Below are 26,217 nucleotides of genomic sequence, written 5' to 3'. Positions count from 1 at the left end.
TTCTCCTGAAATAATGCCCGCCCACACCAGAATAAATAATTCTCCCCTCATTTTCAATACTCTTAGCCTACACAGTAAACAACGTGGACGAGTTGAGGTCCCCCGTCAGCTGAAGTATTTCCACTACCAGAGCCCTAATATGAGTGTGTTTGCGCACACGTCATTAGAGAAAGGCAGAGGTGGGCCTTATTATTTTTAATAATCTCCTGTTTTTGCTGCTCCTTAGTCCCGGGAGATCTGCAGTCGGCACTTCCCACCTCTGATCGCCAGTCCTGACTCCTTCCAACTCCACCTCCTCTACGTCCAGGCCTTAATGATGCTGCGTCATACTGCCGCACCCTCCCACTGAGGCTTTTGCTTTTGATCCCAATCAACACAAGTGTGCTTTAACACCATCATTTATTGACACCAAAGTCATCTGATCACTGTGATGAGTTGTCTTACATGCTAAAGCAGATTTCTCATCTTCATGCAAAATGATTGTAAATTTGACCGTGGACTGCAGGAGAGGCGGCTGCTCCATTGTGTCCAATGCATCACTGCATTGTTAGGCACATCATTGATAATGGTTACTTGCAAACACTATTATGGCACTATTATGATCAATCATCATAGCCCCAACTGGACTATCAAGTTCTGTCTTGAGCTTTAGAATAATTCCAGTTTCAATACTAACTTAGCAGAGAAGGAGCTGACAGAGTATTTTACATGCTGTGTGTTTTTGCTGGGATGTTAAATAGTAACAATACATGGCTGAGGCATCTGCACATTTCATTTAAATTACCTGACTTTTACTGGAATCTGTTTTTTTATACAAGACAGAAGCAGCCCTTGTTAAAACCGGTGTAATACAGAGTGGATTATGTCTAATCTGTATTCTCTGCTCATTCTGACGAAACCTTAATCTTCTGTCTCATTTTAGGCTTTTATCTGTTTCAGTGCAGGCTGGTGATGACAGTGTTTTAGCAATTGAAAATGCACAAAGGTATGCTCAACCTTGCACAGTAAGAAAATTTGGATTTATACTACTAAAAGCGTTCTACTCAATAATGAATGAATCATAGCACAAGAAAGCAAAATGTCTGAAAAAAACACTGTTAAAATGTACAGTATGTGCATACTCCTGGGAAGGAGTTGCACAATGGCCAAAATCAATAGATGAGTAATTGAGTGATGGTAGCATACAGAAATGTAACAAATTTAATACAAAATCTGGTTCCACGTCCTTAGCCCGGCTGTGTGAAGGTTAGAGACAGATAGCCAGTGTTCAGTGAGATAATTCCAATGAACTAATTCCAATTAATTGCTAGCATAACATCGAAAATGTTATGGTCAACGTACAGCAAGTGAGCGAAACATGTTGCAAAAATGTGATGTTTGTCTACAGAAAAAAATACAAATGTAAATGATAGACTTGGAACAACTTTTATATGAGATGGTGCCATACAAATAAAATATGAATTGAATTGGATATGGGGAATTAAATAATTTATGAATATTTAGGCCTACTTCCTTTTAAATGGGGCAGTTTCCCTGGAAACCAACAATAAGTAGTGAATTAACTTTTTTAGGCAATTATTACAGTATTATGGACTTGTAAAATAATGTGCTAACTCCAGACTGAGGTGTTTAACTTCAATGGTTGGAGCCTAAAAAACATGAGCTATTTAACTGTGGTGAAACAGATGACAAAAGAGCTCTTGGTATTGACTGAAAACTGAAAACATGCCAGCCAGCCACTCGACAGGTCAGGTTTTCTGCAACATTTATTTACACCACAGAATACATACTCTTATAGTATACTCTTCACAGAAGACCAGTCAAAAAACTCCCATGAACATTTATCGGACGGTCCATCTTGTTTTTATGTGTCCGGGACAGTCACATGATGCTCTGAAATAAGTCTTATATTATTAATCAACATACAAGTTTCTGTTTAATATGAAAACAATCGCGTCATGATGTGAAACCAATGTCTAACTGATGTGGCACCTCAGTGCACTTTCCTGGATTTTGCTCTGCCCTCGATCATTAATACCTTCATGTGTGGCATTACAATACAGTTAGAGAGTGTCTGCATCGCTGTTGTCTACAGCACGTTCACCACATTTAAATAGAATACTGCACAGATTGGAAAAAGCAATAAAATTATAGCAGTTAAATAGAACATAATGAAACAAATCAATATGCAAATAAATCATTTCAAGGTAAGTATAAACTTGCGATGTTCCCAAAATGCCCATCTGGTCATGGAAATAAGATCCATACAAGTCAAATTATTTTCATCGGTGTAGATTATAAAATGCAGTATCTGGCCTACAGCATTGGCTACATGCACTACTAGCTATGATTGCCGCATATTTTTAATTTGTGTACGAAATATCACCGAAATCACCCTGAAGCATTTCTCTAGTGAGAATATATTTGTGCTTATAGCTTGTTCTTATACTGCACTATGTCTATGTCATTAAATTTTATAATCAATTGTACTGGGTGTTTCCAAGTTTAGCTCTAACACAGCTCAATATCTCATATTACAAAGGAATATATATAATATTAAAGTCTAATTAATATATCTAATAAGCTTCTTATATGCCAGAATCCACTTTTATATATTTTGATCAACGATGAATAAGCAATAAAACAAACAGGCTTTCCAAAATGTAAATTAATACTGTGCAGCAGTGGAAAATATGCATATATATCATAGATAATAAGCTCCAAGAACCCTTCCAATTCAGTTCTTATTTGCCTGAATGACAGTACCTTCTTCATCATATTTGAAGAAGAAAGGTATATTTTGGGTTCATAATGTCAGTTCAGTCATTATCAATTCAAAATATGAAAATCTGTGTATTCTAAACAACAATAGCAACAGCGTTAACAAGAGAGAAAACTACCATTGCTGGTTCAAACCATCAATCAAACAAAGCCCACAAAAAAAGCTCAAAAATATAATTTTATACTATAACTTCTACCAACACTTTTTACAGCGTGTAATAACCAGAAAATAACTTCAGAGCAGGTTCCTCACACAACGCTCCACTTCACAAAAATGCAAAGAAATTGAGAGACGCCTCGGCTGCTGGTCCTTCTCTAGCAGCATGAGCAATAAATGAGAGAGCATGGTATGCTTCCACTTCTCTAGCTTTCCAGTGTCATTCTCAGTGGTTACGGTGTTATATCGATCATATTGACCGTTTTTCGTGACGCTGAGAAGATACAAAGCCAGTGTGGTGTCCAAATCTGCTCCTTCAGTATATCGTATAACCCGGCTCCAAGGTGCACCTGTGATGAAGAAAAAGTAGAGAAACTGTGTTTGTCATTCACCTTTTAAACTAATGTGTGTGTGAGTGTGCATCACCTAAATGTTTATGATGCATTCACATTAAGCTTCTTTTATTTAATGCCTTTGGTGGGACAGAAGGGGAGAACAGTGTTACTTGTTGCAGCACTAGATGCCTTAAAATGCAGGTTTCTGGCAATTAAAAAAATCATGGGCATTGATAAACTGCTTTAACAGTCTTCTGGGAAACCTTCCACCATATTTTTAAACTTTGCAGGATGGATTTGGTCCAGCCATCATCCCAACGGTGTTGGATGGGGTTGAGGTTAAGGGCTCAGTGCAGGCCAGTCAAGTTCTTCCACACCAAACAGAGAAAAAAATTTCTTTATCGACCTGACCCTGTGCATTGTCATGTTGAAACAGGAAAGGGTCAAAGTTGGAAGCGCACTATTGTCTAAAGTATCATTGTATGCTGTAGATTTCCCTTGAAGAAATAGATGAAAATTAATTTTGAGAAATGCCTATTGTCTTCCCATACCTGTCTTTGTATACAAGTCTAAAGCAAGAAGCCAGTTAGCTTAGCTTATATGCAATAAGATGGAAAAGGCTAGCCTGAGCACACTCTTGTGCACCAGGCATTTTATATTGGTTTTTATGTCCAAAAAGCTACATGGATGGAATGACAGTAAGGTTTTTGAATCTTGAACCTTGAATCCTAAATATAATCCACCTCCCAGATCACTAAAAATAACGCATTAGATCCCACTTGTATAATCCACGCACTCCCAGCTAAAAACACCCTGGCACTCGACAGTCCTTAAGTCCTTAGTTGTTTTTCCACTTTGTTTTTTTTGTGTGTGGATTAAACAAAAATGTAACTTTAAGTAGTGATCTTTTGAGGTGCTTGTAGACCAGGAGCCAGGGTAGCTGTAAAGTCTGTTTTCACTCATGCTACGCTAAGCTGACTGTAGCCTCATATTTAACAGACAGACATAATAGTGGCATTGTTCTTCTCATCAAACTCTCTACCTTAAAGCGATGAAGTGAACCTGCCAAAATGTCAAACTTTTCGTTTAATCAGAACTAAGAGGCCTAGCTCCTATAACTCCTCGGGGGGAAAAAGCCCCAGAACAAAAGAATGTGGTCAAGGTTGTCTCTTGATACCATCAGGGTTGCAGAAATCCCCTCTTCTCTGAACACACTCATTACTGTTACTGTTCAATATCCAGCAGTAACCCATGCATAAAAATCTCTGTTAACAGAGGGCTAACTGTGGTCTGGACTTATATCCATCTACTTCTTTGTGTATAGGTCACCTCATAAGGCAAATGACAACACAAAGCGTGAACACCTTTATCCTGTTTAAGTGAAGTTGAAAGGACAACCTGATTTGATTGGACTCCCTCTGCCAAAATACTTCCTTTTGAATTCAGTTAACAAGCCCTAATTTAGTTCTAACTGGGCAATGTGAACCTAAATTACCAAAAACAAGAGCAACAAAGTGAGGTTTCTTTCATTTTTATGGTTTGGACTGAAGAAAACAAACTGTACAGTGTGCGATGTGATGGGATCTCCAGTTTACGTCACAGGGGAGAGTGCCAGCAGTAGCAGGAAGAAGGTCAGGAAGAGGAGAAGTGGCCGGTTCATCTGCGGGCTGAACATCGCTGCCGAAGGGATGGGACGCTTCCTCCTGGGCCCGTTGCAGAGCGGGGTGTTGCAGCAGGAGATGCAGACTGAGTTTAGCCTGCCGGTGCAGAACTGCTGGTAGCCAGAGGAGGCGATGAGGCAAGCCCCAGAGGAGGCGCAGGACTTTCGGTAATGTATTCCTGCAAAACAAAAACAGCAAGAATTGTATTTTCCTAATATTTAAGTGCATCCAAACAGAGAAAGTACAGTCATTGGCCAGTCATCCAGGTTTGAGATGTTGGACATATGGACTGAAAAGAATAGTAATTAATTTCCCCTGCTGTAATTAGATTGTTTAGATTGAAGATGTAACGTATACGAGTCTTGTGTTTTGCAACGCTGCAGAATTTTATTGCACTATAGGGCTGTGGAGCTATTGACTTCCTGTCTGCTCTTATTAACTGATGTTTGTCAGTGTGGTATATGTTACTACAGTTTGTATGCTTGTATGAAAAAACAAAACTCATATTCTGTAGTAGCTGTAACTTTTTATTGCACTGACTTTAGCCACTGACTCCCTTATCATCTTTCTCCATCTGGTATATTGGTGTGATTTGTAATGTGTTTCTATGGTATGTTGTGGCAGATATTTTATCATTTATGTGGTGTTCTTATTTTGTTATTTGTGTTGTGTTTTCTTTCAAATGAAACTTCCCCTTACTGGTGCGGAAAACATTTTGATTAAATCAAATTCAGATAAATTCGATCTCTGTTGGCGGAACAGAACATTCCATTATCTGGGAATGCTTTTTATTGATGAAGGAGGAGAAATATGTACAACAGAGCATTTTGTTCTCTATGATAGTCTTTCTGTTTGTCGCATACAAGAGTGTAGTCTAGAGAAACACATGCAGTCTGCTGTGTCTGACTAGGCAAAGCATAAAATTAACATCTGTAGCGTTGCAGCTGTCTTACTCTAGGACATCCCAAAGAGCTACTGTTGCAGGCATTGAACCTGTAAACTTCCAATTACAAAATAGTATGTCTAACCTTCAAGCCACCTGTCTGATATCCTTTGTAACAAGTAGTTACCTTGCCAAACAGAACACTTACCTCAAGTTGTTTCTTTTTTGTTTCAGAATTTGAAGTAAGAATATGAATATAAAATGTACATTTACCTTGGCGTTTGTGAAAGATTTGGATGCATCTAATTGGTGGCCAGCATAATAATATGCATTTACAATTAAACAATGTGTCCTTGATTTAAGACTGGGTTAAAGAAAAGCTGGCTTCTCATTTTAACTGAAAATCGTTAATTTTGCTGTCTGAATTGACAACTTTCCCTGGCAGGTGTTATCAGCTGTAACATGAGTTGGTCAAAAACTCTGTATCCAGCTGACTCGTTTAAAACAAAAATCTATAAGCACCTTATGGCTATACACGATATTGTGCTACATATTAATATCTTAAAGGTCCAGTGTGTAATATTTCTGAGGATCTAGTGACAGAAATGCAATATAAGATCCATAACTATGTTTTCAGTGCTGTATAAAGACCTTACATAATGAACCGTTATGTTTTTATTACCTTAGAATGAGCCATTTCTATCTACATAACCTTACATGGACGTTGCCATGTTGCGCCGTCATGTTTCTACAGTAGCCCAAAATGGACAAACTGCTCTACAGAGCACGTTTCGTCACTGTGTTCTTTTTCTGCTTCTTGTAGAATTCTGGCAGTGTAGATGCTCATCATTAAGTTGAATACGTGTGTTCGAAGAAAAAGAAGAAGAAGAAGTAATAATATAATAATAATAATAATATATACAGCAGGGGTCGGTAAATAAGTTTTGCATTGGAGCAATTTTTTTATACATTAGACGGTGGGTGAATATAAGGCATAATATTTGAACTAAATGTCATGGTGTTTGGTTAACTCAGTTGGTAAAGCACAGGACTCTCACCTAGAAGACTGCGTTTTTGATCCCACGTCAGGAGAATCTATATAAATGGCCAGATCACATTTTTGTATGGGAAGACAGACTTAAGCTACATGTCCCAGGCAAAAATCACCAGTTGATGATCCCTTTAGACAGCATGTGTTGCATTTCAGTGCATAATAATCAGTCCTACTGTAGTATTGTAAATATGAAAAAAAAATAAAAAATAACGCCAGACCAGACTGTGCAGAACGGACAGAGTCCAAAACAAATATCCCTTCTGGGACAATAAAGTATATCTTATCTTATCATTCTAGCATATTCTTGTTCAGCTGCTTCGCTTACATTAAACATTTTAATTAAACCTGCCTGTCTTCACCAGAAAAACATCCGTACAGGTTAATTATACAGCAATTTTGTGACTAATATGCGTATATAATATATGTTTTTGTTAGGCCGCTACCATTAGTGACAGAGGAAGTCAGGTAACATAACGTATAAAGAGTGTCAAAGTCCATGTAAGGTGGTGGATGGCTAAGTTAATTCAGGACGTTCACTCCAGAGACAGAGGTTTGAATCGGGTGTGAAAGAAAGTTTTACGTTAAATAATGTTTTGCTGGTGTCTTTCATAAAGTACTTATTCTAACCCAAAACACAATATTTTCCTAAACCTAACCAAGTGATTCTGTAGCCTAAATCTAACCAAACTATGACCGTTTCACAATGTTTACCACGTGTTTAATGTCATGTGACCTAGGTCAAGTGACTTACATAACATACTTAAGGTCTGGTACGACTGTCGCTGGACTCATACTTGTACGCACGTACATGTCGTTTTGGGAAACGGTCATATATGTTGTTTTTGTCATTTAGGTTTGAGGATGTGTTGTTTTAAAGAGTATATTCAATTTAACACTTTTCTTTTCAGATGTAAGGACTAACCTCTGCTTTTGGCAATACTATCTTTGGTAAAGCTGTCAGAACTTCCCCAAATCCAAGACAGAGCCGCTAATGTTAGCCTTGACAATGAAGCTGACTTTGACTTTGACTAGTTGTGAAGCCCATAAATTACTGTAATCTGGTTAGTATGTTCCATGGACTTGGAAGTAACACTCAGTTACTGTAGGTACTTTTTAGCCAAACATGCTAATGACTGTAGCACGTTACAGCAGATAAGCACACTGTTTAATCCATTCCTTTTAATTTTGACACCACCCTTCAACCTCCTTAGTGAAATAGTATTTGCTCAAGCGACAAAAACAACAACGCAACACCGAGCTGCCTCATATAAAAATGAACATGAACATAAAAACAATGGCGGGTCTTACATTTGTGTGTGTAGGTTTGAAACTGCATGAAAAAAGTGATGTGTTGCCCCGTCTGATGCTAGCTGTGTGCAAGACTGTTCTCTTTCTGTAACAGCGAGTCTATCCACACATCTGTCAAGGCTTCTCTGTCTTTGAAGCTGAACAAAGGCACAAAATAACAGATAACAATGTCCATTACACTAAAAATCAGAGGAGAATGTCTTGACCCACTCCGCCTCTTTTGCTGGGTCAGTAAGTCACAAATATGAAGATTAAAAGATGTTTTTGGAGGAAGGAAAAAGGGATAGTTGCGTTTTGTGTCATTTTAACGTCAAGAAACAAAATGCCAACTGGTGTTAACTACACAGCTGATTTAAATGTTGTTTAGGTAGGCTGCGCTTTCATGACTTGAAATAATCACATAGGCCTGTAGCAAAAAATAATTTTTAAAGTGATATTTTTTTGACCCGCTGTTTTCCAGACAGTCTTGTTTATGGCAGCATGTCGGCTCATCCCAGTTGTGACATCAGTATTTATGTTAATTGTCTGCCCTGTTGTACATCAAGAAAATTGCATGTGCTTAGTGACCTAATAATGTTGCCTAGCCTCATCTGAATGGTGAATAAATAAAACTTAATGCTCGGAGGTTGCGTAACTTCTGTGTGCCGTGTCCTGCTCCGTCTTCAGTTTCCAGACAGTCACCTTTCTTCTACAGATAAATATGAACTCTTGGATATTTCTGGCTGACCCAGCCTGTGCATTTGCATCCTCAACAATCAATCTTCACTGACTAGAGCTAGACCTAGAGAGTTTATGCCTCCACCAATTATTCATAATCCTCCAAATATGCATTTTAATAATAGAAAATACCTAAATATAGATCCATATCAGCACAAAAATACCTTTGACATTATTGACAGTCATGCTGTATGTGTGTCAGATATTCAAGTGTATGAACAGTAGTTCATAAGCTATCGCAAAGATCACAACATCCTATTAAATCCATTGATGGCTTTATCCTTCTTCTTGACAATGTTTGGTTATTCATATTATGTAAAGCCTAAGTATAACTATATACCCTACAAAATTTTATACTTTATTTTATTTTTTTAAGTGAGGACAGCCCACCCCCTCATTTTTTTTATCTCGTCCTATAAAGTGTATAATGGTTCTTTTTCGCTTACATTTAGGCTACTTTATTTATTATGGCCTTAGTCTTCATTTGTAATGTGAAAATTATAGGAAAGCTTGTTCTGTAAAGTACTTTTAACTGCACTACATGAAATGCTTTTTAGAACAAAACAACTTGTTCCCTGGCCCATGGCTTAACCTTCCACCAAATTTTATTGAAATCTGTCAAGCTTAGTAGCTGGAATAGTGCTGCTTGGAATAACGTGGGTAGCTAGCATGAGCAGTGAGAGCTAATTCATCCGTACAGATTTACAGTAAACTGTTGCTTACCATCGGGTTTCACCAGCACCTCTTTCTGGCACATGTCCTGTACATTGACAGTGCAGTTGACAATGTACTCCGGCGTGGAGCAGTCATTTTGCTTCATCTCCTCACACTGGTAGCACTGGATCTGAAGGGCATCTCCTGTACGCAGCAGGATATAGAAGTGCAAAATATCTGTCATTAGCAGTATCGCAGACATAATTGAGCCCTGAAAAGTGTTTTTTCCTATGGAGCTTTCTAGATGAATACTTTAGATAAATAACCAGTCCTTCATTCACAATGTAAGAAAATAACTTGGTTTAACCACATCTGAGAATTTCACCAAATTTTGGGAAATGGCTATAAAATTTGAAGCACAAATGTTTGTGCAAAGCTTAGAGGTGGCAGGTTTATGCTTGTAAATCTTAGTAATGTAACATTTTGAGAAATTTGCCTTCTTGCAGAGATTTAGACGAGAACATCAACACCACTCTTATGTCTGTGCGGTAAATATGATGCTGCAGCCTCAGCCAGCGGTCTGTTAGCTTAGCTTAGCACAAAGACAGTGGGGAACCACAGAGGGCAACAGCTAGCCTGGCTCTGTACGAAAGAAACACTCAATATAAGTACAAGCACTTCTAAAGCTCACTAATTAACACGTTATGACTTGTCTCTTCATACAAGCACCGAAAAGTAAAAAAGCTATCTTAGTTAAGATAACCTGCTGCTGGCTTACCGGACACATGTGAGAGTGGTATCGACCTCCTCAGCTAACTCTCAGTAAGAAGCATATTTCCCAAAATGTTAAACTAATCTTTTGAGATTATTGGGAAGTCTTGGTTGTTACATTAAAAAGCATTATGCTTAATGCTTGCTTTCTTTTCTTGTGACATTTGCTCACAATATTCTCATTCCATACATTTTGTGAGTCCACTGTGTACCCTTAATTATTTTTCTTATTTTTCTTCACCTGGAATGAAGCAGCAGAGGCTGTATTATAGATTTTGCTTTGTGCAAGTGCCTTTGATGGTGTTACAGCTACAAACAAGACTAATGGCATTCCTTGAGAGTGCAGTGTCATCTTCTCTATCTTCTGCACAGTGTTTTGACATTACGCCCGCCAGCAGAAGGGCAGTGCCGAGGTTTTGTGACTTTACAAAGCACATTAGCAAGTCCTTCACCAAATCTAATCTGATGTGTTTTTCAGTTGTTTTTATTGGCTGTCCCATGAGTATCAACAGACAGTTTATAGATTCACACAGTGAGGTGAGAATAAGCTATAAAGAAACAAAACAACACAGCACAGCACACAGACCCTTTAAATTTTGGATTTTTATAGGTGATAAAGCTCCATTTATAGTACAAACAGGCAGTAAGAGAGACTTGATGCAGTGATGGCCTGCACGCATTTCCCATCCCCTGAGATAACAAAAATGTGTCTGACTTCTGCTACGTCTTACACAGCACTTCTCGCAGCTTTTGCACATTTCATCGGACGCTGTTAAAGCAGGAGTGTTTTTATTAAAATTAATATGCGTGTCTCTTTTACTGCATGTTGGCCCTAAAGAAAGGGCAAAATCTGCAGAAATCAAGTCATCAGACCTAAATGGAGAAGGTAGAGTCAATATTATGACATCTTAGAGTTATTTAAATGACTTGAATGATTGAAATTATCTATAGCCTCAGGATTTGCAGGAAACATGCATGCTGTGCAACATATTTTTTACTGGCAACTTTTGCTTCAAAGGTAATAGTGTCTATCTATCTAGTGAACCTCTGACTGTTTTTCATAGAGAGGTGAGGAGAAAAATTGCTCCAAAGATGTTCTTTATTGCCATAATTACACAAGACAGTGTTAGAATCCCACCAGGTTCAGTTAGTATGTTTAAAAGATATCATCATCATGGCAGCAGAGCTTGCGCAGTTCTTTCCTAAATATCCCACACATGCAATCCGTCCCCACTGACATTAGTGGTATAATTATTAAAATGGCACCAAACATGTATCAAATGCAACTGATAAAGTTCCACATATAACATCACAAACCCACCCTAATTACTTTAAACCAAGCAAATGGCTGAAACCTCCATCCATCACCTGGAAGGAGATTGTGATAACAAATAACTTTCTTATTTTGAGGGGCTATCTGTCATACTGGAGGGCAAAATCCAGCGCCAGAGCACAGTTAATCAGTTTTATAAAATTGTTCTAAATCTATTTGTTGTTGTTTTTTTCGACAACAGCAAACAGAGGATGATAAGAAAACTATACTTTACAGGTTCTTCATTCTGGTGTAGAACAATCCAAAACATTATCTTATAATCACAATCCCATTTAAAGCTGTATACACTACAAAACAACAACATAATACTATATAAATCAGACACCAGTGTATAAACAGCAAAATGGCACAAAAAGCAGCATCTTCACCTTCTTTGTCAACACTTGTACTTGTTACACTGGTAAGAAGAAAACGCTTCATTCAAAACAAAGGCAGACGTTAGAGAAATAGAAAAAAACAGCGTGTTATAGGCTTGAATCAGTCACTATCATTTCCCCCTGTGCCAAAACAGCGCCGAGTCCAGCACAGCACTGCGCCCTCAGCGCGCAAAACCAGCACCAAAAACGCAACATGATTATTAATCACTGCCCATTATTAGTTTTTCCATCTTAATGGAAACACCTTAAGTGTTTTCTATAAGTAGGCTAGGCTATACAAAGTCTGTCAGTAAATGGTTGCACTATACTGGAAGTCCGGTCTTACATATTTCACATACGCAGAGAAAATGAGCTACCAAAAGGCAAAAAGTTCTGTTTTCTAAATGTAATGGCAAAGTCGTCAACATTTTGCAACAGTATATCGCCAGATTTAATTGTTTAAAATAGCCTATATGTACCGTGGATGCAATACGTGTAAATATCAAATATTTAGCTACTATTGTCATTTCCCCTCTGTTGCGCACGGATGTAGATAGAAAGGAAGTACATTTTTCATACTTATCACAATATAAGCACAAGCTCGGTACATGCGCTCCAAAATATGCCCTCACACGCTGACTGAAACGGGGCCGCAGTCTCTCCAATGTGCACATACCTGCGTCGAGAAGAAGGACTCCAAATAAAGTCAAAAGAACGAGAAGACGCATTCTCTCCCAAATGACGCTCGGAGGGAAAACATCCGACCAAATGAACTTGTTCAGACGGAGGCATGGAGGACGAACCGCAGCGGAGGAAGCCCAGACACGGTTCCGTTCATCCGCTCGGCTGGCTGAGGTGAGTGCGAAAGCTCCGCAAAGTGAGAGTCCTCCTCCAGCGCAACTGGAGACAAATCCAGAGCGCAGAAATCAGACAGCGCACCACGTGATGCTCACAGTTGGCATTTTCACATCTCATGCGTTGATGACACAGGAATCCCGATTACAGGTGTCCGACATGTAGTGCGTGGACAGATATTTGGCTATTATTTTTTAGGTTTATGATTTTCTACATTGAGCGATATTTTTGTAGTCACTGAACGAGAGGTACGAAAAGTTCATTGAAGTCATATTAACATGAGGCCACCTCTCATTTCAATGTCCTTGTATTAGAATTTTTCTTATAAAATGTATTTGGATGTACGTAACAGAGTGACCTTTACAATTATTCCTATAATTCTACAGAGACTTTGGTTTCATGGTACGTTTTCACTTACAAATGATTCACTGTTATTCGTTAAATAATCCTGTTATCTGTTGCCTTTTTATTACAATTTATCAACAGTTTTCATGTATTCTTTAAGAATATTTAGTAGCCTATTTTGGGATTTACAGCATATAATGAGTCTGGCTGTAGGATTGTTTTATGGTATTTCTAACTATTTATAATAACAGTAACAATTTTGGTGCTGTGATAATGTATTTATCTGGGCTTTCCATCTCCACATATATATATGTAATATTGCAATGGCTGTTTTTAATGGTCTTTTATGATATTGTGTTAGCTCTTCTCTAGGCTGCTTCTTTCCATAATAGATTAGTGCGTGTAAACTGTTCTATAGCCTTATTATTGCAGACTATATAGACAATTTCATTTTCCCCTGAAGCCATCCTCTAACATCAAAGACACATATAAAACCATAAACACAATAAAAACCTCAACCTTTGACAATCAGTTTCAATGATCAATACAATAGATTGAGCTTATTACTGCGTTTACGCACTTAATATACGCACATAATTACCCATCAAGGGACTTGATGTTTGGAAATCCCTCCGCACCGAGCAGAGCGCAGTCTTGGAGCGGACTGACGCCGGCTCTGAGCTTCACTAACCCACCCCCCACTGACAGATTGCGAGTGAAGCGGTGATTACACGGGATGCCCTTTGGGCGAAAGATTTCGAGGTGTTCTCCAAACCTGAATGAATGGTCGCACGTCTGCACGCGCACGCTGATGTATGCCTGAGCATGCCTTGCGCCTCTCTCAAATCACACAAATAAAAATACACACACACACACACACACACACACACACACACACACACCTTTCAGCTCAGTTTGAAATAGGAAATAGTTTCTCATATTTATTTAGGAAATAGTTACATAAAATATTGCATTAAAGTCTGGTGTAACAGACAGAATTGCACACAGTAATAATAATAATAATAATAATAATAATAATAATTACAACATTAACAATAATTACCAAAGTAACACTGCTGGTAACCATTTCTCTTTACAAAGGAACCAGGAACATTTAAGGAAAGAGGTGAAGCATGACAATCACACTACAGTCTGACAGTACAAAATGTGGGTATAAATACTGGACATCTAGAAAAATACACAAGTCCTCTTCAGACTCTCTTCATACAATATTAACAGTTTCATAGAAAAATTTAAACACACAGGCGGCTCTGTTGATTAGCACCAGCTGGTCAAATTCCAGATAGAGATTTGGCATAACTTCACCTAAAGTTCAAACATGTCTTTAAAATAAAATCATTAAATATTTTAATATTAGCTCTTATCGATCAAAATAAAGATTTTTTTTTTAAAACTAGAACTCCTAAAGAGTTCGTAAGAAAAGATACAAGCCAGTTTCAAACACTTAAAACCTTGGTTGAATGATTGGCAAACAACTGACATCATTTCTTTTTGTTTGTTTGTTTTCCTCATTTGCATATATCAATCAGCAATGCCCATTCTGATATTAACTTATAGCAGTTTCTATATACAACATAATATACAACTATTAAAGGAAAACTGAGGTTTGGAGAGTTTGGGTGCTACATGAGACTTTAAACTAGACTGTTTGGATTCTGGAGTTTTGCGAAAAAAAAAAAAAAGCAGAAGATTACTTAGTGTTATTTGTATTTGTTAACAATTTCCTGATGGCTGCATTTTAATTCTTACAATCTACATTAGTCCAGTATGTTCCCTGAGCTACCACAAAGCCAAAAAGTGGGTCCATTTCTGCACCTGTGTACCAGTCCCACATTGAAAAATCCTCTTATTAGTAATGTTCCACGTGGAAACATAATATGCTTTGCTTCAGCTGACATCATTAGATAATCTGCTGCTAAAATAAGTTTTGTTAGATGAATGGTGATTGTTTTAATGTCATCTGAAGAACATTTTTCACAATTTTCTTTTTCATTTGCCATTGTCGGCTGCATAAACGCTCAAAATGACACACAAAGACGAAGACTGGCAACAGATTTCACCTTTAAACTCAGTTAAAATGAACTGACATGAAAGAAAATTGAAATCCTGTTGTGATTTGTAATGTTGTTTTAAAAACAATATTGCTTCAAAAAAGAAGTAGGCAAAACATAAACCAGGTGTATTGTTATGGGTTGTGATTCCACACGAGCAATTTTTTTGGGCAACTTCAATGGGCAACATACTTAGCAGCAAACATAAAATGACACCTTAGGTTTAAATCTAGTTTCCTAGCAAACAGGAATGCAATCAAAGCAACAATTTTGTTGCAACTACACGCCAATTTTGCCGATCAGCGTTGCTCCAAGAAGACTCCCCTGCTTATCACGGCTTGAATAATCATTCACTTTACACTCCTTACAAACTTTGTACAGTATTTGTTACAGTGCAATGATAAGAATTTCCCCAGCATGGGGAAAAAGGTAACAAAAAATTGCAATGAGACAACGTTGTGTATTGCTGTCCAGTTCACCGCACCCAGAGTCAAACTATTCAAAGTCCTTGCTTTCGGTGTTTGGGTTGAGGTATCGTCCTCGTGCCTCCGGCTCCACTAAGTGCTTCGTGTTGTATATAGCGAGGATAGGGCTCCGCCTGCTGTGACCACGTCAAGACCACATCAGTCCAGTCTGAGTCATTTCCGAGATTAGGTGAAAGTCGAGCGTGAATAAAGACCAGATCCAAAGGTGGTTGAGACTAAAGTCAGAACAAACCAAAAAGTCCAATTGAGGGTTTTTTTTTTAAACTTGCAAATACAAAACCTAATGCATAGAGAGGTTCTTAAGGTTCAACAGAGATGTCTTGAAAATGAAAGCAAATTTGTGAATGGCCACGAACTTGACATGTCCAAAATGTCTGAAAACTTGAGACTCGGGACATAGACTGGACTCTAAAGCTACAGCCCTGTCTTCTGAACTTGTTGCCCCTACACATCGTTGGAGCCCTGACTGGTGCAGGAGGAGAAGCTGTCGTATAGCGAATCGCTGAGGGAGCCCACGGGATCTGCCCCGGGCTTGCTTGAGAAGCTGGAGGAGGAGGGCTCGTCCCCCTTGCAGCAGTCCTCCCTGCTCTTCCCCGCATTGGCGTGGCAGTTGCCTCTGCGGCCCCCCAGGCCCGTGTCCGGATACAGGCTGCCGTTGCTGGAGCTGCTGTGATTCAGCTTGTTCAGGGACTCCAAAGAGAAATCGAGAGAGCCCGGTTGGTTTGCACTGATGGGCGTCTTTTCCATGGGAATCTCCTTCTGCAGAGAAAAAAAAAAGGGAACGCACGTCAATAGAGAGCAGAAATATGTTCATTTATGGGAAGGAAGCATGCTTTGCTGCATCTGGACTAGATGTATGCAGCACTGTAAATAGTTCCCAGTCTCAAATTCATGCCCGTGTTACCTCCACTCTCACTTCTGTCGCTTTGACAGATACACGATGAACACCGGGCACAGAAGCAAGTCTGACATTGCACCATGTAACTCATCTCGTTTGCAGTGTTGTGCGGCAAAGCAATAAGACTGACGCCGCTTGAGAGCATGACAGTCATCTATATTGAGATTTTTATCGTGCTCAAGGACCAAATGTATACCTTGGGTTTTGACAGGCTTGCATCTCTGGGCATCTGGGCTCACCCACTCTCGCTGTTATATTAACTTTCTTGTATGTATGCTGTTTTATTTCTTTTGTACAGCCTGTGGCTGTCTGCTTTATAAATTAGCATTGTCGAGGAATATGTAACTCAGGGGAAATGTTACGTCTAATGCTGCTATCTGTTAGCACTGCTTTAATTAGCCGCAATAGCTTCATCCTGAATGCGCTAATGATTAGGGTGACTACATGAGCTTGGTGTCGTGACAGTTCAGAAGGTATTAGAGTTGACAAATGTTATCATTGTAAGTTTTATCACTAGACCGGATCGTGTCTTCACATCAGAGGCTGCTGACCTTTCAAGGGTTCACGCCTTTAGGCAACTCAGCAGCGATTAGACTCAACAACAAAAACACGGAAGCCTGCATTAACCAGCTGGTACTTTATGCTTAAATTCATTGTCACCATGCCACATCATTGGTAATGACCTATGAGTCAAACCCTGTCTACAGGGGAAACAAAACACCACATGAATCTAAAAATAGTTAGTTGTTGTTTATGATGTGGCAATTATTTGGGTGTTCTACTCTACTGTATGCTTCAAAAGGCACTTCAGGGAGGTAGTTACTGTAGTAATCACCATCAAAATGCTTCCTCAGACGCTGTAAACAACATTCTCTGGGTAGCTGCGTTTTTGAGCCTGGGAGAGCAGTTATCTACATAGGTATTTTTGCAGGAGTAAGTTCTCAGAGGAATAGCTGGAGGGTCTGGGCAACCTCTAGGGACGATCCAAACCTAGGCCATTTAGCATTTTGCTGCAAGGTGTATCTCCTCTCAGACCTAAACCCACAACTTCTCCGCACAGTAATCAGTAATATAGTCTAGAGTGCTGTTAATGTGGTAAACATGTTGGTAATGTAACCTGCAGGCTTTCTTTGATCTTACAAGTCGCCAAATTCATGCTAATGTGGCAGAAGGCAAAAGACCAAATGCAATATTTTGAAGAAGGTTCTGCACATTTGGGTCCATGCAGGCCTCACACCTTTGTCAGGTGAAATACTGTAGGCACGTTTCTTTTAACGGCAGTCTTCTAAATATTGCAGTACAATAATCCATAATCGGAACTGAAGCAGACCCTCGGATGAGAGGTGAAATGTCTTATACCAAGTCCATTTGCCCTTGATTTTGACCTTTCTAGAATAATCCATGAACCGCAAAATATCTTAACGTGAGGACCACAAACAAAATTCTTGCGTCTATTGTTTTGTAAAGTTTGTTTTTAATTTTATCTGCACACTATCTCAGTGAAATCACGTCACTTAGCTTGCATTTGTCCTCTCATTTATTGTACTACGTTCATTCGTATTGTTCTACGACTGAAGAAAATATTCTTTGTATGCAAGATAAGAAGTTGACAGTTCTACATAATTACGCATTATTTCACTGGCCATTTTAAGGTACGTCTCAGCTGTATTAGAAACATTTGTGAGCTTTATGTCGGCAGAACGGGAAGGACAGGAAATATTCTCCGTCTGGTTTGATTCATTCCAGAAATTGTGATGTAATCTACTTTTCCCTAACCTGTTACTTTCCTGCACTCTCCATAACGCTTTCTGACAAGTTCTGCAAAGGCAGCATGAGGTTTTTGCATTCAGCATGTGATGGGCTGCATGTGTAGGTGGAGAAAACAAAAACAATGGTGATTGTTGTTCTCAGTGCTGTACCTCGCGGGCCTACCAGCTAGTTAATTGCATTCACCTGCCAACCCAGGTGTAAACTATCTGTGATTAGGGGCTGCAAAGAAACGGACTCAGAGCCCAAAGAGACTATGAGAACTACTGGTACTGTACAATACAGCAAGACAACCGTGTCCTTTTCGTCAAAATGCAACATGCCTAATATGTGCATATTCTAGTTTATTGAGGCTTCTGTCTAAACAAAATAAAATAGTTTTTTAAAGGATTTGAGAAGTTTTTTTAAGCAAACTACTATCAAAAGGAGATGCTTTGTGTAAATTTGTGTGCAAGCATAAAAGAGATGTTAGTTTGCATTATTCACATTCTCATCAAAAGAACTCAAAAGCTAACCATGAAAAAAATACCTAATCACCTCATCCTGTGACGCCGTGTTGTGATCAGAATCAGCCTTCCACCCTAAAATCCCACTGAACCCCATTAATGTGCACTGATGTGACCTTTCTCAGCAGGCACAATCACAATGAATTTGTAAAGAAGACAGAATCAAAAAGTTAAAGGAAAATGTAACTAGAGGTGACATCTGACGCACGTGTTATATAAAATGTTGATTAGGTTTTTTTTGCAGGTGCAGAGGTTGAGCCCAAATGAAGCACAGGTGTTGAATGCAGATTAGACGTTCACTTCAACTCCCACACACCGCTGTTCATAGCGCCACTATTTTTATGTCAGCCATGAAAATTGTCGTTTTGTGGCCTCGGGAAATGAATGAGTGCATGTCGTGATGGGGATCAGTGATTAGTAGAGCTGCGCAACAGTGAAGAACGGTCTTCAGGTCCTGACTCTTTCAGCTAACACCCCCCCCCAAATATCTCATTTTGGTCGGAAACAAGAAGAAATAAAGGGAATGGCTGTCTTATCGCTGATTGGATTTGATTTTGGAGGAACACAATTACTAGCGGATCGAACCTCTCTGCGCCACCTGTGGGCTCAGCCAAAATGATAGCTGCACAAATAACTGAGGCCGCAGGCAGCCATCTCAGTGAGAGCTTCCCATTTGAAAACACGAGGGGCCAAATCGGCAGTTGGTTCTGCATCACATGTCAGTAATGGGATGTCTAAACTCGAAATCATTAGATCTGTTCACTACAAAAGCGTATTGAAAGGGTCTTTTATTGTGACTTTTCTTCTTTTCCCTTGCTTTTGTGTAATTTTCTCTCTCTCTCTCTCTCTCTCTGTTTTTGACTTGCACATATGGTAAAAATTAGCAAAATGTGTATGTGCTTTAAAGTTATAATTGCAATATTATTCAGATTTCCTACCTAAACACATTCACAGTAAATGATGCACTGCAATGCATTAGTCACTGAGGTTACTGAGGCTGACCGTGAAATGTGTCTACTTAACAAGACACAACACACGTTTTTTTCTCGGCGGATCAGTTTTAATAATTGCAAGATAATAAAGCTGTTACATGAAGAGTTGCAGAATACCAACTGTACTGTGTCCTGCTGTTGGAAAACTACTAACTTCTCAGCAAGAAATCAGATCACAACTGTAGTAAAAGTAGTTTGTACTAACTTGAGAGTTTGTTTGGCTGCACTGTAAAGAGACAGACCATTTGCTCTTCTGTTGTATTCCTAGTAAAGTAGCTGCCCAATGAGTGGTTATAAGAATATAAAACCTCACATGAGCCGTGGTTCGAGCAAAGGAACTATACCCCAGAACTAGGAACCTTTGGAGGAATCCACTGCGTTTCCACCGAAGGGACCAGGGTCTAAATTTAGTTCTAGGGTCTTTATTTTACCCCCCAAAAAGAAATGTTTTAATAACCTTCCAAAGTGTCGCAATTTTATTTTGTGTTTCTTTCTCTGTGCTGGAGTTATTTTATGAACTTTATGGCTTTATCCAGTTTGTTATTAAATTTGTTACAAACTTTATCACATGTCCCTTCTGTTTTTAATGGTCAAGCAAAACCTACAGTTTTTTTTTATTATACTCCAGTTAAATCTGATATTCATTTATAAATTTTGCTCATGGACAGTGGTTACAAATAATGATGCCTGTGCATCGCCTTGTACGGCGTATAGGCCTACAGCCTACGTCAGCTGGTTAATTTGCCTAATCTTCGCAGGTCTTTAGACCACGGTGGAAACGCACACAACAGTGAGCTGAAGGAACCTTTTAGTTCCTTGAAAAGAGATCCAGGGCCTTAAAAGTCCCAAGTACTTTTGGTCGAAACGTGGCAATGCTGTTACCACGGTAATCAAAGGTTGCGCCAAATCAACCAGGATTGAAATCTTAAGGAATACAATTTCAACATATTTGTTCATCCTCAAAAAGAATGTGATGAGCCTACTCTTGACAGTTAAATAAAATTTTATTGGAGCCATCTGGATTCAGTGAAGAAATTATTACTGACCTGGACTGGAGCTTAATAGACAAAGATTTGCATTCAGCAGGCTGAAATTGAGGCATGATACCAACGCCTGAGATTTGTGTCAATACTGATTTTAATGATAAAAAAAATAACTTAAAAAGCATTTAGAAAAGTTTTTTTTTTTTCTCCATCTGCTGAAAATTCTGTGTAAATAGATGACATCCACTGGGCCACTGAACAGAAACTATTCATGTGAAATTCCAATTAATATGAAAGTGTATGCAAATGACATTGTGATCTACCAGTGAATTCTGATTGTGATGATAGCAAGACGCTTTGTGTCTACTGGAGGCCACACATCTAAAGTTAGGTTTGGTCACTATCAAGTTAAGAGGAAGGAAGGAACTGTAATTGGAAAGCTCACATAGCTGCTGTCCATTGTTGTTGCTAGAATTTTGACACAAAGTTATGCAATCTTAATCTCAAGTGCATACTGTGTAGGCTAAGACTGATTCTGAATTTACTTGACAATAGGTGAAACTGATGGTGAAAGAAAACATGCAAATTGACGTTTACTGTCTCAGAATATGTGATGTCTTCGCTATCGTCATCGTGCAAATAATTTGACTCCAGAAACATATTTCTGGGTCTATTCCTCCTGCTATCACTCTGACAGCCACTCAAGAACAGCGCATATTCCTACTGTTGATATTTATTTGTACACTGATATAGTTTTGGTTATCCAGCGGCCCAATTTCAAATTACATGTCAACTGAAATGTTCCCTTTCCCTCACCATGTAATCATTACTCAAGGTAACAAGCTGTTCCACACTCAGGGAGATGCTGCGCATGCTGATTTGTTGTACGCTGGTTTTGGACCTGGTTCACATAAACCCCAGGAATCCCTCTAACTTCACGTCTTGGCACAAGTTCTAATGTTATTTTCCTGCAGCAATTTCATTCTCCTTTGTGCAGACAAAGGATGGAAATGGGAGAAAGAAAAGACTGGGTAAGCAGGAAAAGGATGGAAAAATGAGAAAAGTTAGTTTGGGAAGGGAATTCAAGGGGAAAAAAACTAATGGAAGGACAGAAGAAAACTGTTTAGAACAAAAGCAGGAGAAGTCAAGTGAGAAGAACAGACGGAAGAGAGATGTCCGGGAGACACAGAAAAAATAGACAGAGGCACAACTGAAAGGAAGACAAGGAAAGACATGTGGGAGAAAGAGAGACTCGGAGGAAGGAGAGGATAGAAGGAGAAGGGGGCGGGGGCCGCCGTTAGCAGGGCTGTCAGGTGCTGTCAGGATGATGAATGGGAGGCCAGCGCAGGCTGTGAGGGCTCTGATGGGAGCCGCTGAGCTTTACATCACTCTCCTGAGTGTTTGTGAAAGGTTATTAAAGGCGCTTAAATCACCGAGCTCTGACACAGGCCCGCTACCAGCCACCAAACTTCCCCAAACTGCGGCCAATGACAACGTCTCCCGAGTCGAAAGCTCCCGAGCCACGACAAAAGGAAAGCGGCCGCGCAGGTATGGACGTGCACTGAGAGGGGTGACGAGGTGACGACTCGCAGATGGATTGTCTTTTTCAGAAGAATAATGTAGGGTAAATGGGTTCAACGGCAGTCATCCATCATTATGGCTGGTTCAAAGCTTAGGAATAAGGTTATTGTCAAAATCAACTTTGGCATAGAATGAAAGCAGAACACCTGTTTCCAACCCAGAAGCTGGAAAATCACTATTTGAATTTTAAACACCTTTCTTGTTTTAAGATACTCATCTCTGGAACATTCTTGTAAACAATTTCCTTTGGAGACAGGCTGAAATATTCTTACTGCTCTGGCACATTTTTTCACTCATGTAGATTTTTTGGATCACACTCATACAGAATGCCAAAAAGCTAGGGGTTCAGTATCAAGCATTATTTTGGTGGAAGAGTCATTTAGTGTTGTAGCTGGTCACACTGGAGCTTCTTTCAACCACTTTGTATACCGTTGGGTAGTTTAATCTTTAACAGTGCGTCATGGTTTTAAACTGATCGTGTGTTTTTTAATGTATAATATTAATCTGCAAAATAACAATATATGTGAAAAAAAAAATACTGAATGAAAAAGAACAGTGTAAATACCTCAAAACTCTTCTCAAGTACATGAGAGTAAATTGAGTAAATGTACTGCTTGCCCGGGCTAATGTTTTGACAGGACAGGACATGATGCCAGGTTGTTTTGGGAGTTCAACTCTTCACCTCTTGTTTTTGGTTTAGTCCCTGCAAGGACAACAGGCTACCCCACTGCCCTCAGAAATGTAGCCTACCGCATCCAATTAAATGACAGACAGGTTTGAGGATGAGACAAACAGAGCTCCGTTGGTTGTGTGTTGTCTCTTGCGTGTCAGCTAATGGAGTTACGCTTGCAGCCTGGTTGCACAGCACCACCTCTCCTCTGGGACTCGGATGTGAATCATAAATCTCAAGCGCTCAACTTTGCTTTGTTTAACTAAAGACTCACAGTCATTTAAAATGTGCTTGAAATTCTCTTTCTGCTTGGGTAGGTCAGACGGCAGAGTCAGCTAGTGAAAACTACCGTTGGAGCTTAGAGGGATTCAGTCTTGCGTTGCAAGTCTTACTCAAGGACACTTTGGCAGTGGTGTTTACACTTGCTGAATCACCCTGGTCTTTCTACTGCCAAGCATCCAGCCAGATTTGTCATTTTCTTGTAGATAATGGAAGATAATTGTGAAACCCAAGCACTTTTACACTTGAACTGTTGCTCAGAAGGAGGCTGCCCTTGCTACAGTCCTACAAAACACGAAACACGCAGTAAGCATATTCCACCTTCCACCTAGAAATCCTGCATAATTATTAAAATTCATGGGTGTAAATGCTTTGCAAATAGTCTATTTCTGACCCTAAAGTTGAGTTACAGAAGGACACCAGAGGTCAAGAATAAAAAACACTAAGAACAAATTCAGATTTCTCTCCTAAACAATTGTTTTTTAAGCTTGTGTTGAGTCAGAATCTTTTTGTTTTTTTTCAAAATATGGATTTTTATGTCAGGGTGGGTGTTGGGGCAGGCAGCAGTGTAAGAGAGGAGAGTTGGGCTTGTCCCATAGAGCCAGGCCGTGCACGCTAGAGGCCATTTCATGGTCTCTGATCCTCATTTGTCATTCAGCGGCGTTAAATACTAGTAGGCAAATACCCACTGACACAAGAGGGCAAGGCGATCGAAAGCAATTAAGGCGGCTTTTTCTATGAAAATCTGCAAACAATTCCAACGGTAGGAGAGAAAACCTTGGACTTTAGCGAATTTATTCATGCCTCTGAAAGTATACATTACAGTAGACATTGCAACTAAACAGGCCCTACTCTGACCATCTGAAAAGTCTCCTTGCCAAAGTCTATGACAAAAAGGAATAGTTAAAAATTATATTTATTCATCTTGTGCTGCGACAGAAAAAATTATGCAAACTTTTCTGACTCTCATAACACCTTACACTAATTCCCTTCCTACTGTATAGAGTTGCATACTGTACATCTACACCTGGGATCACTTTCAGCTGTTCCAACTGGCTCCGTGAAATGAGGATATTGATTTATTCTAGAAAGTTTAACACGGGGAACATGGTATTATCTCCTTCATATGGTATATTGAAGCAAAACAATCAATAAGAATAACAGTCTAATGAAACAAAAACTCAAATTAATTGCATTTAAATATCCTACTTACAGTAAACTAACACCAATTAGCAGCACATTTTCAATATGTTTAAAAAAAGTAAGTTAAGCCAGAAATATCACTGCCTCTGCAGCTCCCTGGAAATTATAAGACCAACAAAATGCTTGAGAGGAATCAGCAGCATGCCTGAAAAGCATCAGCTGTGAACACTGTGCTGTTTCAATACTCACACTGAGTCTGTCTCCTGCTTTGCCGTCGAGGGATGACTCTTTGTGCAACAAGTTGTACTGGGAAATCCTCCTGCTGTCCTCCAGATGTGAGAATGCATCGTGTTGATAGAAGTCCATGATTGACAAGGATTTCTCCATACTGCTTCTCTTCAGGGTCTCCTCGTTCTGGTCGACTGTGGACAAAGGAAACTGTTATAATGGGGGAAAATATGGACAAAAACAGAAAGAAAAACATTTGCAGCTGCTATGTTTATAGCGGACTGAAAATGACTGAAGGAACAGACCTGAGTCACTCTTCTTAGCTCTGTTGATCAGGGTCCTCTGTGGTGAGCCCAAAGTGCTTCCGGTTCCCTCGGGTTCAGTCTCAGTGTCGCTGCTGCTCCCAGAGTACGTGCACACTTGCAGGGCTCTTTCCTGTTCACAGTTAACAAAAAGCACACTCCTTTTTAAAATATCGACATGAAGTATTTTCAAAACTGTGTATTGTCAGTGGCGCAGAGAATTAAAAAATGCAAGAGCCAAAAAGCAAAACAACTTGAAATACAGCATTTGCAAAATCCATTGGGACTGTGTTTTTATTTCAGCCAATTGTTAGCAAACAATTATCTTGAAAAAATAAACTACTTTTAAAATGCGTATTTTTCAGTCTCAAAACATTCACACTTTTTTTGCAGACCTTAGTTATTAAGATGTAGATTTCTTAATCAATTGATTTATAATCTTACAGGACAATTTCACTATTAGCTTTAAAAAAGAATATTCAATGCTAATGTATCTGTGTCACTGTAAGAATAAAAATGTGCTTTTCTCACCAACCTGCTCTCCCAGGATAAGAGACCATAAACATACGTCTACATAATCATAATTGTGAAACTGTGTAAAATGCAGAACAATCTATATGTATTTCTTGATTTGTTAAACTTTTATAGACCTGTTAATATGTCAGTGTCCATATTGTAATATAAATGCCTTACACCAGGCATGTCATGGTCCTTGGTTTTCATCTTCCTCTCAGTTTCTTTTCCTTTGTCCTCTGTGGAGATGTTGCTGCGTGGGGCACCAAGACTCAACCTCTTTGTCCTGATTGCATCTGAAAGACAAAAGACACAAAAGAGAAATAAGTACAGTGAATGACCACAGAACCACCTGCTGTAATACACATAGACAGTGGGAAGAGGAAAACATCATTTGAATCCTTCTAAAGTGACAATCTTTTCTTCAGCAGACAGTCTGATGAAACACAGGATGTGCATATCTCACACATTCATTCAACCAAAACCCATCCGACTGCCTACACATCCATTTTTCTGCCTACATTAACAGAGCTGCACAATATCCAAGCCATAAAACATTAATGGTGTCCACCCTGTGATTGTTCCCAG

At 39.2% G+C, this 26,217-nt stretch overlaps 2 protein-coding genes across 9 annotated transcripts in view; both read right to left on the bottom strand.

The window, feature by feature from the left end:
• Window positions 1–1,748: 1,748 nt before the first annotated feature.
• Window positions 1,749–12,891, bottom strand: LOC123980815 (ly6/PLAUR domain-containing protein 1-like). Its single transcript, XM_046065371.1, has 4 exons — window positions 12,687–12,891; window positions 9,620–9,754; window positions 4,838–5,112; window positions 1,749–3,288 (listed from the first exon to the last, which is right to left on the bottom strand). Exons 1-3 carry the CDS (start codon window positions 12,736–12,738, stop codon window positions 4,865–4,867), a joined length of 435 nt encoding a protein of 144 aa, XP_045921327.1. The 5' UTR covers window positions 12,739–12,891; the 3' UTR covers window positions 1,749–3,288; window positions 4,838–4,864.
• Window positions 12,892–14,138: 1,247 nt separating this feature from the next.
• The window catches only part of LOC123977211 (nck-associated protein 5-like), a 167,797-nt gene continuing 155,718 nt past the window's right edge, over window positions 14,139–26,217 (bottom strand). For all 8 annotated transcript variants that reach the window (XM_046059804.1, XM_046059818.1, XM_046059811.1 and 5 more), the window contains 4 exons: window positions 25,810–25,925; window positions 25,120–25,249; window positions 24,836–25,008; window positions 14,139–16,526 (listed from right to left, as the gene is read on the bottom strand). In XM_046059804.1, the coding sequence (XP_045915760.1) occupies window positions 16,212–16,526; window positions 24,836–25,008; window positions 25,120–25,249; window positions 25,810–25,925 (734 nt within the window). In that variant the 3' untranslated portion in view covers window positions 14,139–16,211. The remainder of the gene's footprint in view (window positions 16,527–24,835; window positions 25,009–25,119; window positions 25,250–25,809; window positions 25,926–26,217) is intronic.

This window comes from Micropterus dolomieu, linkage group LG01 (assembly GCF_021292245.1).
Source record: "Micropterus dolomieu isolate WLL.071019.BEF.003 ecotype Adirondacks linkage group LG01, ASM2129224v1, whole genome shotgun sequence".
Lineage (NCBI taxonomy): Eukaryota > Metazoa > Chordata > Actinopteri > Centrarchiformes > Centrarchidae > Micropterus > Micropterus dolomieu.
Note: the sequence above shows the minus strand (reverse complement) of the source record. Positions and strands in the feature narration are given on the sequence as shown.